The sequence below is a fragment of the Emys orbicularis genome, chromosome 7 (assembly GCF_028017835.1).
Source record: "Emys orbicularis isolate rEmyOrb1 chromosome 7, rEmyOrb1.hap1, whole genome shotgun sequence".
NCBI classification, from domain to species: domain Eukaryota; kingdom Metazoa; phylum Chordata; order Testudines; family Emydidae; genus Emys; species Emys orbicularis.
The window spans coordinates 5,887,060-5,904,198 of NC_088689.1; the positions used below are offsets into that span (position 1 = coordinate 5,887,060).

A 17,139-nucleotide genomic window follows, 5' to 3' on the forward strand; every position below is an offset into this window, starting at 1 on the left:
CCCCTGATGTGAATTATTTGATCATTAAGGAGTTACTGGGACATGGGAAGCGCTATTGCATAACAAAGCCACGCAGATCAGTTACCCAGCCTCTCCTCTCTATGGTTAAAATGTCACTGACCTGTGGAGGCTGTGGTTGCACTATGAGTCATGGCTGGAGAGCTTGGAGCCAGGTTGTTTTGAACACCAAACACTGCAAAGAAAAATGCCCTGAGGTGAATAACAAGAGGTCGGCATTGCAACTGGCATTTGGACAAACAAAAACTAGGACCAATGAAAATAATAGTAATTACAGTGATTCCTGCTTGCAAAGGTAGAGTAGCAGGCCTGAGACGACCCCCCCTGCGGACTCTAAATAAACTCAGTTGGCCAGCTGAATGTTTCATACACATTTGTGTTCATTACTTTCAATAGGAATTTTGCACACCTGTCACTTTCCCTTCCACAACTCCCCCACCACCCCCCGCCCCCAATATCACCCTGTCCTGGAAGCCGTGGTCAGCTCAGGCTAAATAAAGGTGGCCATTTTGGAACATTAGACTTAAACAGACTTGAAGAGACCTGCCGTTGTCTCTGTGCTGTGTATGCCTTTCTGGAGGGGCTGAATTGTAAAAAAAAGGGTTCAATTCACTGACCGGTCTAGCCTGGCTAAGGGTGAGCCGAGGGGCAATGTGATAGCCACACCGAGTCTGTGAAAGGTGTAGACACCATGAAGGGGAGAAATGTTTAGGGTTATGTAGGAGGGTCTAGCCAGGAGTAATGGGATGGGATTGAGCAAAGGGAACTGTACTGGGCTGAACATCAGGAAACAGCAAGGTCTGACAGACACTCATTTTTACTCCCTGGGGAAGCAGTGGAAGTTCAAATTATTTGAAATGAAACATTTGAGATTTTCCTATAGGACACAATCCTGGATTTGTCTCACAAGGATAGACAAGTTGGCCTAACAGATGCTTTCCAAATAAATGACATTTCTCCCAAGACCCCAAATATTCCATCGCTGCTTTCTAATGCCAATGACACAGGGCAAAGGCTGAAGTAACGCCACTTCAGCCAAGAGAGTTACTCCAGGTGGACATGCTGACTAATGTAACTGTGATCAGGACCCGGCACAAAGAACGCACCGAGGGGGAATCTAGGTGTCTTTCTGTTATACATTTCAGCTGATGTGCTGAGCTCCATGAAACAAAGAAGGGAAGAAGAGAGAAGTCTGACCTGTTGAGGAACTGCTCAGCCCTGTGTTCAGAGTGGGAGAGCCGGGAGCCAGGTTATTTGGGACGCCAAACACTGCAAGAGGAGGAAAAAGACGATTTGGCACAGCAGAGAAATGAGATCCCAGCGCATCCAGGCAGATGGCTCAGCCTCCAAAGCCTGAGAGTGAATGGGTCACTAGGAAATTTCATTCCTTCATGAAAAACAGATTCTGCTAGGAAATGTACTATAAACGCACTGGGGGAAATCTAAAATCATGGCACAAAACACTCTGTTTTACTCTATTTTAAAAAGGGAGAAGGTTTCGATCTCAAAAAAGTTACAGTGACTGGACACGGTTAGGATGCCAAGTCCTTTAAACCTTAGAGGATCCATCACCGTTCCATTTGCAGCTAGAAAACAGCGGCATTGAGGACGACACTTCCTGACATTCAGAAATGGGCCTGAGACACAACATTCAGTCCCAGCATTCACTGACTGAAGTGGGAGTTCTGGATGTGCAAGGAATACAGGATTATACCCAATAGTCCTAATGTGGAATCCAAACCCTGTCATAACTCAAACACCCTCCATATTCCAATCCAATGTTGTCTTGTCTAAGAGGCTTGATCGTGAGCTCATTGAAGTCAATGGTAAAGCTCAGCGGCACAGGATCAGGCACTGTGGACGTTTGATCTTCATGAATAAGGGATTCAAAGCATAATCAACGCAGAAGTAATTCCAGGGGCACAGGGAGGCAGAAATCTATGGAGAACAATCAAGTGCATTTGCTCCCACCTCCACTATCCCTCCCCCGCCCTCAACATCCCCTCGTCCCATGCACAAAACACCAGCAGCAGGACAAAGAGGGTCCCACGGTCTGTGCCCTGTCAGCACAAGTGGCCAAGGGGGTGGGGCGGTTACTGTACCTGATCCTGTTGAATGGGACATGGTGTTGACCAGGGAAGAACCCTGGGCCATGTTGTTGTGGTAACTGCCAAGGGAAGACCCTGCAGGCAGGGTGGAGGACCACATGTATGGCGGGAGGGCGGCATTCAGTATGGTTGTGTCGTATGTCCCCGACACTGGAGAGGAAACAGTAATGGGGTTGAGTGAGAGTGGTAACAGAAATCAGACCACCTACTCAGAGGCAGAGGACACACAAAGCCAGGTTTCGATCTCAGTTTCTGATCAGGTCCTGATCTCCAGTGCAAATCTGGAGTCACTCCCTCAGTTTCAATGGAGTGACTCCAGATTCACACCTGTGTAACTGAGATCAGCACCTGGCCCGCTATAGCCAAGCCAATTTTGAACCCATTGGACAAGTACAGAGATTGCCTGAATTTGTGTCACTTCACTGTAACCACTTGCAAAGCACCTCAAGGGTTTAATCACAGGCACATATGATGATGCCAGAATACAAACTAAACACATTTCAGTCCACATCCTGGTGAGGAAATCAACATTGGATATGGATCCCCGGATTCTTCCATGACACCTCCACACATGGGCAACTATTGTATCGTTAATGAATGACTAGGAAAGACACCAGGTGAGTCAGCTCCTCACTAGGGTATTTGAACCTCTGCACCCAGATAAATATGAGAGTTGAGCCATTATTTGTTCTGTTAAACACTGGTAGAGTTCAGTGGTGTTACGCCAGGGGTGAATTTGACCCATGATGCCTAAAGCACTATAGCAGGGATGGGTACGTGAATGAAAGATGACGTATTGGACCATTTTCGTTCCTTGCATAGCTCCATTGACCAATGAACATGTGGGGTTGGTGAGGCGCAGACTATTGGGCCAAATGTAGGGCATTCTACAGGGTGGCCTGTGGTAACTTCCATCTTGCTGCTTAGACCAAGACAGAGAATGGATTGCTTGGGGCTTTAGTCTCCATCAGCCTCAACTCTGAATTAAAGATGATGGCAGCTGGAATCTGCTCTGTTTTATGAAAATTAAGGGGGCCCTGGCAATTATGGCCCTGCTCTGGGCAGTCTCTGGGCACCCCTGTGTGTAACTCCCCTTTTTGCATTGTTATTACACTCTGGAAAAGACAGCAAACATTTTTAACCTGAATTGTTCCTGACATTGTTCTTTAGTTTTATAAGAATTGGCTGGAATTTCTATGTCACAAGCCACATGCTTTAAATGAATCATTCCCCGCTCCCTGCACAGCCGGCATTGCTAACACCCCTCTGCAAAGCACCTGACTGGGAGCTCTCAGTCACCATCTTCGTTTCCACTACAGCTTTCTTGGGGATGGGGAGAGTGCTGGATGACGATCGTGTGGGGCTGACGCTGGCCGATCGACTCCCCTTCAGCAAACGCTTCACATCATCCAGTTCCGTCCCTGGCAGAGAAAACAGATGTCCAGACTAAGCCCAAAGCCACCACCCAATATAGCCTGCAACCAGAGATGCTCTTAATACTTGAACATGTGTAAGAGAAATGGTGTCCAGCAGGAAACGGGGCCATTTCCCAAAGCTCCTTAGAACTCTGCATTTGGCAAATGGCTGTCCCATCTCCAGCACTTCCCCCTGAAAGTGGATTAGGTGGGATAAAACACCAGAGGATATACAGCAGGGCAAAATCCTAAACTGGCTGGGGGAGTAGCGGAATCCTCAGTAGGACTTTCCCATCTCTTTCTATGAAATCATAGTCTGATTGTCTCGTGAGAGGACTAGTTTCTGGGACTAGTGCTGCCCCTGATTCCTGGAAGGAGGTACTGATATCTCTGGAACTCCAGCTGGGATATCACTGAACACTGGTGACTCTCTAGGCTGTGCAAGGCGCTGAACCTGTTTATGAAGTGCTCTTTTGTTGTTAATGCACAAATTCCTGTCTAATCTAATGCACTTTTCAGCAGGGTATAGAGGCACCCACAAGAGTGCAGGCTCACTGTAGTAACGGCACAGCACTATGACCAAGACCAAAGAACGCTTGTAAAGCCCCTCACTTCCATAGGGAGGCAACTGAAGTCAGCAGTGAGGACCTAGGGTCCTTCATCATTGACCTCAATAGGAGGTTTGCCAGTCACTTCAATGGGAACAGGATTGGGGCCTTAGTGAGGAGAGGAGCAATTGGCAAAATGATTCTACCCAGGAGCGACTCATTCAGGCTAAATAAAACCGCCTTGGCAAAATACAGGTCTAGGCCACAGCAAACTTCCTCACTCTTCACACTTCAAATTAAAATTACTTGCAGAGAGTGAAGGGAGGCGGTTTCTCATCACCGCACGCACATTTTATGACACCCCATGTGCCACCCTGAGTGCTCAGCCCCAGAGAAGCCACTGGCACAGTTAGAGCAGAAATATCCTCAAGGCCAAAATGGTCAGCATCGGAGTTGGCTCTTGAGGGCTATCCCTTAGGAGGGGAAAACCAGCCCCCCATGTTCCCTCTAAAACAACAGCAGGGACACTTACATCTGGTCGAGGGAGAAGCGCTCTGGAGTCGTACTCGGATTTCGCTCTCTGCACAAGAAAAGAAGGTCATGAATACGGAGCGAGCTGAACTGGTGCCATGAGCAGGCTGCAAAAGCTAATTCCCCACTTCTCACTGTCCATATACATTATTATCTGTTAGGTTTGGGCAGCTTGCACAGCTTGATGGATTGGTTTTATCGATTTGAATTTTTAGAAGTGGCTTTTGACTTTTGGGCCAGATTCTGATCCTTTCACTCCCACTGAGAAGTATTGCCCTTTAAGTTTTCACAATGTTTTGTTCGACACTCTTGGTACCATATAAATACATTAATAAATCATCATAATGCACTGATTTTTGTTACATTGCATAGCATCTTATGTACCTCATTAGGGAGGTGCGACATTAATATAAGGGCCAATCTTGCAGCCCTTAGTCACATGAATAGTCTCATTGACATCTATTCGTTAATTACTTTTATTATATTATCCTAATGTGAGAACAAACAGAGTCACAAAGGACTTCTGAATTTTAAAGATTACTAGTTGCATTGGGCCTCTAGTCGTTCCAGCTGTCACTCAGACAAAACTCCTATTTTCTTCACTTGGACATTTACCTGTGTAAGGACTGGTCTGTTACTATTTGGCGACTCTCTATTGGCTCATTTCGTGTAAACTTTCCCATACCATTTTTTATTCGGTTTTGCTTGATCCAAAAGTGCTTTGAAATACAATAGCCAGGTTGCAAAAGATAGTTTTATTACCGGGTTTTACTCTCCAGCATGAAAGAATATAGGGTTAAATGGATTGGGCTGAAACAAACTTTAAATCTGGTTGTCCGGGAGCCAACTGGCCAGTCCGAGTGCCTGACACATGTTCCTCCAGATGAAAGCTAACAGTGCATGTACTATAAAGAAACACTTCTTTTGGCAGTTGCGTGGAGAAGATGATAGATTGGGGCTATTTTTTGAAGCAATATGAAAAGCTGGAGCATGATCCTCCTGTGTCTGCTTTATTATGTGTGGGAAGATTCCCCAGAGATCTCAGGTTTCTAGAATGCTGGGAGAGACTGCAAAGCTCTCAGGGAGAAGTAATTGGCAATTGCTAAGCTCTCCTGGAGGAGCCGTAACAATGCCCTTTGATTTATAGCCACAGCTTATATGAATGTGGATAAAATGATTTGTACTGTTGCTTTCTCACCAGCTGGGAATATAAATTAAGCTCTTCGGTATCAATTATATCCAACTTTTCCCCAAACGGCTGATTAATTAGTGAAAGAAAAGGAGGGAAATTCTATTTAACAGCTTAAGCAAATCAAGTTTTTACAAGAAGGTGTCTAAATGGACCACACTGCTTCAGTGATTTCCTAGCCATCCCATCCACTAAGGCATACCTCTTAGGGGAATGTAGTTACTGTCTCATATAACAGATCTCAGTGGAAGGAAGATGAAGGGGGTTATTGTTATTTCCATATTCAAATACTTTGGAGGTGCTCAGCTATTATAGTGATGGGATCATATACAGATAGACAGATAGATAGATAGATAGATTTATTAAAGGTGATGTATACATAAGACAGAGAGAGGGAAAACGAGAGTGCTGACAGATTTTGGACACAAAACCTGGATCAAGACCTTGGCCCAGCTTTGAACTAAAGATGAAAATCTCTTTGGCCTATTTCTAACACCCTCAGCCGTCCAACTCCCCAGCTCATCCTTATGAAGAACTCCCTACCTCCTCCACTCCTGATTTCTTCACCTTTTTGATTTTTCCATTTTGCTCATGGCACTTGTTTGTGCAGCTGCCCAAATCTCAGGGGTCCAGATCCTCAGCTGGTATAAATACGTGTAGCTCCATTGACTTCCCTGGAGCCAACCAGATGTCCACCAGCCGAGGGACTGGTCCAGAGAAGCAGGAGGAGAAACAAGGGGTCACCAAAAAGCACATTCCAACTCACCTCGGCTTTGACTCCGCCCTCTGGTGTTGGACGATGCTGTGAAAACCAGAGAAAAGCAATATTAGACTCTATCAACTGTAACACATTTGAAAAGTAATGCAAGGGATGAAGCTTCTTATGTGAGTTGTACAGTTGCTCTGTTTAGCTGGGGCATGGCATGGAGACACTGATCCCCAAATATTTTGGCTGCCATCACTTAGGTCGCTGCGTGTTTAACTGAAAATATACAGTTCTTAGTATTTCTGGATCATCTAATAATTCTCTCAACACATCCACGGTTGGCGAATGCCCCTAATGACCTATCAAGAAACTTGATGGTAAGTCAGAAGCCAATTTGGAGAAGAACCAGGGGATGTGTGCATACAACAATATCTCACTGAATAATAATAATGCCTGGATTGCACTGATGGGTGCTAATACTCAGTTACGGGGCAGGAAACTCAATGAGATCTCCCCTTAAAGTGAAGATCACCAGCACAAAGTTGGGGATAGCAGATTTACAATAGAGCATCTATAGAAATGGTCTTTAAAGACAAACACTAATCAAATTCTGCTCTCAGTTACATTAACATAAATTTGGAGTAACTCCACTCATGTCATAGAGGCATATGTGTCTGTACTGGCTGCATGAGAACCCCCAAGCAGAGGAGAAGTTGTGGGCATAATAAGACATTGCAAACCCCTTCCCAATGGGCAGACTTTCCAGAGTCGTTCTTCCCCACGATTCGTCATGTGCATGGCATTATTTGTATTGATTCATGTATTCCAGTAATGTGTCCTGCCAGAAGCCATAGAACAGCCAACATGCATGCCCTTGGCCTGACATTCACAGTGACAGTAATATAAGAACATACCGAACTCTTTTCTAGGGAATTCAGGAGAAGAATTTGCGCTGGAGCTCCCTGCAGAAGAAGAAAAGATTCCACGTTAAAGCTTTGCCAAATATTTATGCCCCAAGGTCATTAAGAGATTGTTTAATATATCATGTCCGTATCTACCAAGTCTTAAGTATTGGCAGCGACGGGGTAACAAAGATTTCCATTTAAAAAGAACTACTGAGTTTTATACCGATGAGCTGCTGTCATCCTCCAATCACAATAAGCTATGAACATTATTTGGATGAACATAATTATAAATAGGACTTTGTGGGTAATTTTCATTAAAGTGCATCCTTGTGGTCTATTCCATAATTGTCCCATATTGGGATTTATGCTCCAGGGAACAATCCTGCATTAGCAGGTTGGAACTGACAAGACAACCTAGCAGGGCACCTCTAATTCCCCATCTCTATGACAGATTCTATGATACCTTCATATGTTGCATTGCGGGTGACGTAGGTTTTTCTTTCAAAGGTTGAGCCGGGTGATTTGGGGAGAGTAGAGCAGGGAGACGGGGTTTGCCTGTAGCCGGAGGAGGAGGATGAATTCATTCGACCACTTCCACCTATAGGTAAAACAAAAGCCCCCCAGAAAGCAAAGATAATGCCTCATACATGTAAAGTGGTGCCCTATACTCTTCTGTGTTGGCATGGATGGATCTCACACTGAGTTGCAGAGGTAGGCTAGGGCTAGTGATGGGCTAGAGGCACAAAGTTTGGATCTGGCTCTGTTGAGCTTCTCCAAAGTTCAGGGGATGCTTATATCTGTGGTTTTAGTTCAGCTCCTTGTAGAGCTACCTGTGGTTTGAGGAACCAGCCACATCCCCAAAGATGGGAGATCTTGGGATCTGGCTAGGGTTGTGGGTTGGTTTGGGTTCAGGCCCACCTGTAAATTTAAGGGTCAGTGTGACACAGACCACAAAAATTGTGGGTCACTTAAGTTGATCTCAACAAGTAGGGGATGCTGCTGGAACAGAAGCTCCATGAGGTAGGGGGCTATGAAAATGGAAAACATCCATAAATCCAAGAGACAGTGTGTATATTTGTGGGACTGCTCCCCTGACAGCATGAGGGTCCGTGTCCTTACTCTGCCGTTGCTCAGTTACTCTGCTTCCTGGAGAACTAGTGTAGGGGTGAATGTGAGTCATGAACAAGGAGCCTGGAACTTGGATGCTGTTAAATCCAGGCTTAGGAGAGGGCTCCTTTCCTACTCACATCGGAGCTGCAGCAGAAGGGAGACAGGCCTGCATCTCTTTCGCTGCTCTGTGGTGTGTGGAAGGACCTGACCCCTGTGTGAATTCTAACATTGGCATTCGAGTCAGAACCCAGAATAGAGTGTCAGCTGTGATTGAGCATGATATATTCATGGGGATCAGTGGGGGTGACAGAGGACGTCATCTTTCCATTAGCGCAAAGAGAATGTGTCCTAGGGATCTCAATAGAGAATGAGCAAGGGCCAGGACAGCGGTACTCACTTTCCCCTCTACTCCTCCCCGTCCCTCCACATACTGCACAGTTGCCTTTAGAAAATGTGATTGTGGCACATAAAGCAAATCTCCAGATAATTGGTGCCCGACCTTTCGAAGTGCTCGAGCAGTTCGAAAGATGGAATCTGCCTTTCATGGGAAATTTTGAGGTGACTTTCTGTTTTGAACCGGAACGAAAAGTCGAAACGCTGGAAATGTTTGCCAGACAAAAAATTCCCCAAAGGTTAGAACTGAAACATCAGAAAGGACAATGCAGCGTTTGCAAACGAAACAAAACTCCAACATGTGGAAATGACACTTCTCTTGATCCTTCTGAGAGGAAAATTGAAAAATTTCATGGAAAACACATTTTTCCCATGGAAAATGTCAATTTTGACAAAGCCGCATTTTCTGATGGGAAATTTTTGTGTGTAAAAAAACCGTGACCAATCCTACAAGGTGCCGCACCCGTCCTATTGACTTCAGTGGGAACAGAAAGTTCTCAGCACCTTGCAGGGATGGGGCTCTTGCACAGAAAGTGCTCTCACCACTTCCCCATGAATGTTTTCTGTGTTTTCCCTTGGCTTGGACCCGGTACCTGCCCCTTTTGCCCCACCCGAATGAAGCTGCCTTTGCTTTCTGTTCATTTACTCTCCATTTCATCACTACCTACTTGAAGTCACGTAGCTGCTGCCATGGGTGAAAGTCCTCTTTTCCATTCCACTCCCTCCACCGTGGGCTGTTTTGTGCCCAGTGCTGCTCCCTCCTTCTGTGAGAGACAAGCACACAATGAGACTTTCAGTGACCAGAAGAGATGAGGCCAAGAGCAAAAGAAGCAGCAGGACGAGGCACCAGGCACCCACAGCTGTGTTACGCTCCATTACAGAGCCAGGACTGTGAATGAGGAGGTGTCTTTGGAACCATGTATAGTAGTTGGAAGGAGTTATCAGTGTTGGGGAAGCCAGCCAGCCTGAACCTCTTTTCTTTCTCCGGGCTCTGACATTCCAGCTGCCACGGCAAGGAAAGTGCTCAGATCATCTTCACTTTCCATCCTGGTTGCAGCAAGTCTCTCATCAAGCAATTGCACGCTGGTGCCAAGAGCACACAAGATTCACCCAGGATGGGAAAGGGAGGTATAACTGACCCTTTATGTGCCCTGAGGGGATTCATCTTGAGGGAAGGCAGGTTTTGCTGCTGCTGCGCTCCCTAAGGCCATGTCTAGATGTACAGCACTGCAGCTGTGCCGAGACAGCGCATGTTTTGAAGAGGGTCTATGCCAACAGGAGAGAGCTCTCCCGTCGGCATAGAAACCCCATCTCTGCGAGCGGCAGAAGATGTCGGTAGGAGAAGCTCTCCTGCCGACATAGCGCTGTGCACACGAGCGCTGATGTCAGTATAACTGATGTCGCTCAGAGGGGTGGAAGATTCACAGCCCTGAGCAACATAAGTTTTGCTGACATAGGCTGTAGTGTAGACATTTTTCTGCTGGCGGAAGAGAAACTGGGGGAGATACAGGAGCCCTGCCCGTGGCAGCTGCTGTGGAGATGAGCTAAATCAGCGCACCCCCATAGCCACTCTGTCTTTGTCCCATCCCCAGCCAGTGGCACCCTTTTTTGGTTTTCTTTTTTGGGTGTCCTTAGTTTCCTATGGGCCTAACATTTCTCAGCCTCATCCCTGGGAGCCACTCCTTCTCTGGAACCCTGCACCCTGGTGTAATCCCTGGATAGATCTGGTCTAGGAGCCTTCACAGACCATCCCTTGCTCCTTTCTTTCCCACTCAAATGGGCCCCCAAACCCTGTCTATTCTAATGATCAAGAAGTGCTTTTTCTGGGAGGCGGGGGGTTCTCAGACCTGCACAGTGCTTCTCTGGGGCTGATGCACTGATACATGAGGGCTTGTGAAAACCGCACCAACACACATAAATTGCACGCATGTGCACATACACACACTGCTGAGGATGGACAGCACAATGTAAAATGTCTACTTACTTGGTGGTAAGGACGTCAGTCTTGTGGTTACTGACTCTGTAATAACTGGGGAAAGAAAAAGGTGAGGTTATGGCCCTGAAATCTAGCCAAGCGAGGAGCAAGTTTTATTTCATGACTATGGAATAATGGGACTCGAATAAAGAAAAATCTTTTAAGACGATAGAGCCAAACGGCTTTCCAGCCAGCTTTGTGGTAGCACACACTCTGTTTGTAGGCTTTGCTCTGGTGCTTGTCATTGTAGTAGCTGAGTTCCTCACAGACATTAATCAACTTGGCCTCACAACAACCCCTTGTGAAAAAGGGAAGGATTATTATGTTAATTTTACAGATATGGCACTGAGGCAGCTAAGCCTCAGGTCACACAAAATGTCTGTGGCAGAATCAGCACTCGGGTCTCCAGAGTTCCATGCTAGTGCCTTAACCACAAGGCTATCTCTGTGGTGAACTATAAAGGGCCCTTTAAATGCTCTTGTAATGCCGGCAGACCCTGGTCGTCGTTGTCGTCCGGTATCAAACCTGGGACCTTTGGAGCTTAACGCATGAGCCTCTACTGCATGGGCTAAAAGACACTTTTCGCTTAACCAAGGCTGTAGCAGACTCATCAATCTCTAGCTGGTCTCACTGCCACTAGAGGGGGACAGAGTGCCACACCAAGCACGCATGGGTTACATACTTCCCCTAGTTGAGGAAGTGCCTCCCAAGCTTCAGAGACTTCCCAGTTGATACCCTGGACAAGCCCTCACTTGTAATGCTGCTAGTCCCCGGTCGTTGTCGGCTGGGATCAAACCTGGGATCTCTGGAGCTTAACATACTAGCCTCTATTGTAGGGGTAGTCAACTATTTTTTTTCAAGGTCCAAAATTTCTTGGTCAAGGTATAGTCAAGGTCAAGACTCCAGAGAAAATAATGAAAAAATAATAACAATAATGATACTAATAAGTAAATAAAAAGATTTCTGGATCCGTTCAAAAGCATCTGGAGGCCCAGATTTGGCTGCGATCCGTCTGTTTACTACCCCATCTCTACTGCATAAGCTAAAAGACACATCTCTTTTAGCCAAGGTTGTAGCAGACTCCTAAATCTCTAGCTGGTCTAGCTGCCACTAGAGGGGGAGAGAGCACCACACCAAGCAGGCATGGGTTACACTCCAGAATGTTCGATGTGGTCTCTGTTACTAGAGAAATTCATGCTGTTCCATATTGTGGGAAGAATCAGGCTTTGAGACCTGAGATAGCTGCATAATTCAATTCTGGATCCAGGTTCGGATTCTAACCCCCTCTAAAGTTCAGGGTGTTCGGATCTGGGTTTTCTGGTTGGGGCCCATCTCTGACGATGAGATTTTGTTTTAAAAGCTTTTCTTACGTCTTTCGGAGACTTCTGCTCCATCCCGTTTGGTTTTCTTCGTTACTGAGTCCATACCATCACCTCCTGAGGGGAAAGCACAGAGACCTCATTGAAAGGGACACTGTTTCGTAGTCATTCAATATCAGCACTAGGACATGCAGTAAGTAGAAGCCCGGTCACGCTATCAGCTGGCTGAGAGCCCCAAAAGTATCCAAGCAGGTAATGAAGCAGCAATGAATGGTTTGCTCAGACACTCAAAGGACCTTAGTGCAGAGTACCCCATCTAGTTGTTGGAAGGGTTGTAGCTTCGGGCTCTTTCCTTTTTCAGATCTCTGTTTCTTTTGTCATTAACTATGCCACTTAGTGCTCAAGGACTTGCTGGGAGACTTTAGTTGCTGCGTTCACTCACCCTCTCTACCAGCTTACATCTTTGCCAGCTGAAGATTTTGCAGCCCATCATATTTAAAAGCCAGCATAATTCATTTTTTTCTCTTTGTTTTCTCACTTGTCACTCAACGTCTCCCGGGAAAGGGGAACATCTGGAAATATTAGATTTTTGTTAACTGCGCTATGGACCATGTACAATGTGGATCCACGCTGTTTAATATAGATCCACCCTGTACAGTTCATCCTATGTACAATGTAGATCCATCCGTATGACCCTACAGAAATCCAGCCTCTGTCCATCACATGCATGGCTCTATGGATATACAGTGTAGGTCCAGTAATGTAGCCCATGCAGGACCCTATATAGAAGCACAGGGTATGTCCATATAAGCTATATCTATCCAGAGCCAGGCAGAATTGCAAGTATGTCCACCAAACTGATGCCCATACAGCGCTGTGGCTCTCTAGATGTGCCGGTGTGGTCCCTATGAATGCATCCCATGTGTCTTGGCGTCCAGTGGAAATTAATGGCATGAATTATTAAAGAGGGTGTTTAGTGGTATTTACAATTGCATGGCCTAAGGGTGAAAGAGTGGGGTTATTTTCTTCCTGCTCTATAGCCAGTCTTTCAGTGTGTGAAGTGCCAGGGACAGCTAATGGCTGGTCACTTTAGCCACAGAGAGATCATCACAGTCAGAGGGCATTCCAACTGGACCCCACGCTTGCCCCCCGTTTAACAGTGCCACCTCAGTATTACTGGCTTGCTTGGCATCACCCTCCCTCTGAAACAGTAGGAGCCTACGGTGTTCCCGCAAGCTCACGGCTGACTCCAAGAGCCATCCTGGGCAGTTCACACACAATAAGCCCTGACGTTCCAGGAGGACGCAGGGAAGGCACACTGAGAAGGATAGAATGATACAGCCAACAACAGAGATGCGAGTGAACTGGCTTGAAACATAGGGAGAGTTTAGATCTGGATCAAATCCAAATCTCATGACTTTATGACTTTAGCGTATCTCTATAATTGCTTATTTCCAGCCCTGTCTCTGAGGTAAGCTTAAATCAGGGGTTCTCAAACTGGGGGTCAGGACCCCTCAGGGGGTCGCGAGGTTATTACATGGGGGGTCGCGAGCTGTCAGTCTCCACCCCAAACCCCGCTTTGCCTCCAGCATTTATAACGGTGTTAAATATATAAAAAAGTGTTTTTAATTTATGAGGGGGGTCGCACTCAGAGGCTTGCTATGTGAAAGGGGTCACCAGTACAAAAGTGTGAGAGCCACTGGCTTAAATCAAAACACAAGATCCAACCCCCAGCCCCACATATCTGCTCTGAGCAGGGTTAGATACACAATGTTAAAAGCACAGGCAGCTGCAGAAGTTTTGTCTACCCTACTGATTCCACCCTTGTTACCACTGGAACTCATTGCCAAATAGCTTAAGTGCAGAGACAGCTGTAGTCATTATTGAAATACCACCCCGACTTAATGCCTTGTATCCTTCTCTAGCCAAAAATATCATCCCAGGCAGCCCAGGTTTCTGTATGCCCAGGTTTCATAACACACCGGTACAACCAAGAATACTGCAGCTGGTAGGAAAACAAACATCAGCCGGGAGAAAAATCCCCCTGTGAGAAAGAACAATGCAGTCATTCAGTCCCAGTCTTACTCAGAAGAGATTCCGCCATGTCTGAGGAGCAGTCTCAAACGCTAGAAATGAAATTTTAATCTGTGAAAAGCATGGGAGCCAAATCTGCAGGTGAACTCTCCCCACTGCTGCCAGGGACTCCATCTTATCTGAAGACGTGGATGTGTAGAAAGCACCATATTTAAGAGCTGATTCTGCACAAGATTCGGGCAAAATTCTACACCAAGTTCACAGGTGTTTGGTTTGAGCGAGAGCTCAGGATGAGGCCCTCAAGCACAGATGTGGTTCGCTTTACAGTTTATGGGTTTGATTCTTCAGTGCCTTGCACATGGTGTCTTTACTTCCACTTTTGAAAAGAGAGGGTGAAACCCCACCACCCTGACAGGAGAGCATGTTACCCTCACTTTGCACATATGTAAATGATGCCACCGTGCGAAAGGCAGTGGAGAATCAGACACAATACCTGAAGGGAGAACGTGCTGTAATGTCACTGACAAATTTCACCTTTCCCATTTGATATGGCTTGTCTTTAAATAACTCCTGCTAGGTACAAAACTGCCTAGGAAAACAGACAGGATGGGTTTAGAAAGGAAAATATCGATCAATCACTCTGATTAGAAACAGGGTAGTTATTCCTCTACCCTATACATTATGTAATTGTTCGGAACAGATTTTAGGAAGGCCTTACACTGCTCAATTTAAGTGATAGCATGTTCATGGAGAATGTGCCCTCTTTCAATCATCAGTTAACCTGGGCCAGATTTTTAAAGCTGTTTAGGCACATACCTCCCGTTGAAATCCCCTTGTCTTCTTCTTTGTTCCTACAAATAAACCCAAACAAACCATTGGCCTGATCCTGTCAACTGCAGTGGGCACACAACCCTTAGCAATTTCAGTGGGAGTCACATGGGGCCAGTACCTCGCAGCATCAGGCCTCTTGTGTATCGTGTCTAGAGAAAGCTCAGAGGGATTTTGGTTTCTGCAAGCCCCTATAACTTTAGTTTCAGTTTAGGGTTTGGTGAAATAATTTTCCTCTATCGTCTAATTTAAACTATTTTCTCTCCAATGGAAATTTAATTTTGAAACAAGATATTTTTCACATGAAATGGAAACTTGTGCTACCAAATAAATAAAGATTCAGGCTGAGATTTCCAGCTGCCTGAGGGAATTGGAAATCACCTACGTGGCTATGAAAGGCTCAGCCTCTGGTTCTAGCTCTAGCAGGGGTAGAGTGGAGGGGAATTAAAGGCAGTTCACATTTTCCCCAGAAAGAAATGGATCTGGAACCTCAAACGTTTGGCATTCTGTTCTAGAACCCAGGACATTCATTTTAGCACGTGCATACCTGTACTGACGTGAGCCGTCCCGTTGACCACACTCAAGTCCTTATACAACAACTATATCCACTCCACACAGCGGCCCGCCACCACTCCCACTGAAATCACCAGGAGTTGTGACTTCAATGGGCTGACTCACATGAGTAAAATTACTTCCCCTTCTTAAATTTAGCGGGATTGGGGCCGACATTTGGGGAAAAAAAGCACCACTGACTTTTGGAGACTGTTGTCCCTGGCTTTGCAACACTTTAGCCTTTTCCACCACCCGCAAGCTGCCCCAGAGTTTAACGCTGGCAGAAACCAACATAAACACTGGGTAAGTTAGTCACCCCTCCTCTCAAGAATTGGGAACATTCTGCTTTAACACTGTACAGGTAAAATAAGGAGAACACATTAAAATATATCCTTGCAGATAACCAATAAATCCCTAATGCCAGCTTTGACTGCAGGTGTATTTTGCTCCATATACCAGGTTTATCCCCCACTCAGTGGCACTAACACAATTACCAGCCCTCTCTCCAGCACAGCTACACAACTTGACCTTCAGTCGCTGCCAGCGCTGACTTACTGCACCAACTCCTCCTGCCTGGATTCACATAAATATAGCTATGGGCGATGTATGAGACAAAATGGAATAGCTCTGTTAAATCAGAGAAACCATCTGCAATTATCTCTGAGCTACAAGAAGAGACTTGTGAAACATCATAGTTCTTACGCAATGGCCCTAAGGATGCTTTGGCTTACGATGGGGCCTGAACTGGCCCCTAGCAGCCCCAGGGATCTGGCAAGTGAAGAAGAGACATGGGACTGGGAGCCAGGAGACCTCAGTTCTCTCACTGGCTCTGTCATTGACTCGCAGTATGAGCCCCATGCAAGTCATTTCACCTCCGTGCATCTGTAAAAATGGGGATGTTGATAGTTGCCCACCTTTGTGGGCATTGACATCAATGTATGTGTCCCATCATGTAAGCAGCTGAGTGCTCTCTGAGAGGCAGCCCCTCAACCCCTCAGCTCAATTTGATTTCAGTGGGAACTGAGGGTGGTCAACACCTTGCAGGATCAGACCCTAAGGGTATGTCTACACGGCAAAGAAAAACCCACGGCACTGAATCGCAGTCAATTGACCCAGGCTCAGGCTGCGGGGGTAAAAGTAACAGTGTAGACCAGGGGTCGGCAACCTTTCAGAAGTGGTGTGCCGAGTCTTCATTTATTCACTCTAATTTAAGGTTTCGCATGCCAGTAATACATTTTAACGTTTTTAGAAGGTCTCTTTCTATAAGTCTATAATATATAACTAAACTATTGTTGTATGTAAAGTAAATAAGGTTTTTAAAATGTTTAAGAAGATTCATCATTTAAAATTAAATTAAAATGCAGAGCCCCCCAGACCGGTGGCCAGGACCCGGGCAGTGTGAGTGCCACTGAAAATCAGCTCGTGTGCCGCCTTCGGCACGCGTGCCATAGGTTGCCTACCCCGGTGTAGACATTCCTGCTCAGGATGGAGCCACGCTCCGAAACCCA

At 46.1% G+C, this 17,139-nt stretch overlaps 1 protein-coding gene across 1 annotated transcript in view; it reads right to left on the reverse strand.

Annotated features, from left to right (window-relative positions):
• COL17A1 (collagen type XVII alpha 1 chain) overlaps positions 1 to 12,711 on the reverse strand; it is a 54,289-nt gene extending 41,578 nt beyond the window's left edge. The window contains exons 1-12 of the mRNA XM_065408149.1: positions 12,687 to 12,711; positions 12,269 to 12,337; positions 10,908 to 10,952; positions 9,592 to 9,687; positions 7,884 to 8,018; positions 7,430 to 7,477; positions 6,576 to 6,611; positions 4,622 to 4,669; positions 3,404 to 3,547; positions 2,121 to 2,276; positions 1,216 to 1,287; positions 122 to 193 (exon numbers count right to left, since the gene is read on the reverse strand). Coding sequence (XP_065264221.1) covers positions 122 to 193; positions 1,216 to 1,287; positions 2,121 to 2,276; positions 3,404 to 3,547; positions 4,622 to 4,669; positions 6,576 to 6,611; positions 7,430 to 7,477; positions 7,884 to 8,018; positions 9,592 to 9,687; positions 10,908 to 10,952; positions 12,269 to 12,323 — 907 coding nt within the window. The 5' untranslated portion in view covers positions 12,324 to 12,337; positions 12,687 to 12,711. The remainder of the gene's footprint in view (positions 1 to 121; positions 194 to 1,215; positions 1,288 to 2,120; positions 2,277 to 3,403; positions 3,548 to 4,621; positions 4,670 to 6,575; positions 6,612 to 7,429; positions 7,478 to 7,883; positions 8,019 to 9,591; positions 9,688 to 10,907; positions 10,953 to 12,268; positions 12,338 to 12,686) is intronic.
• Positions 12,712 to 17,139: the final 4,428 nt, after the last annotated feature.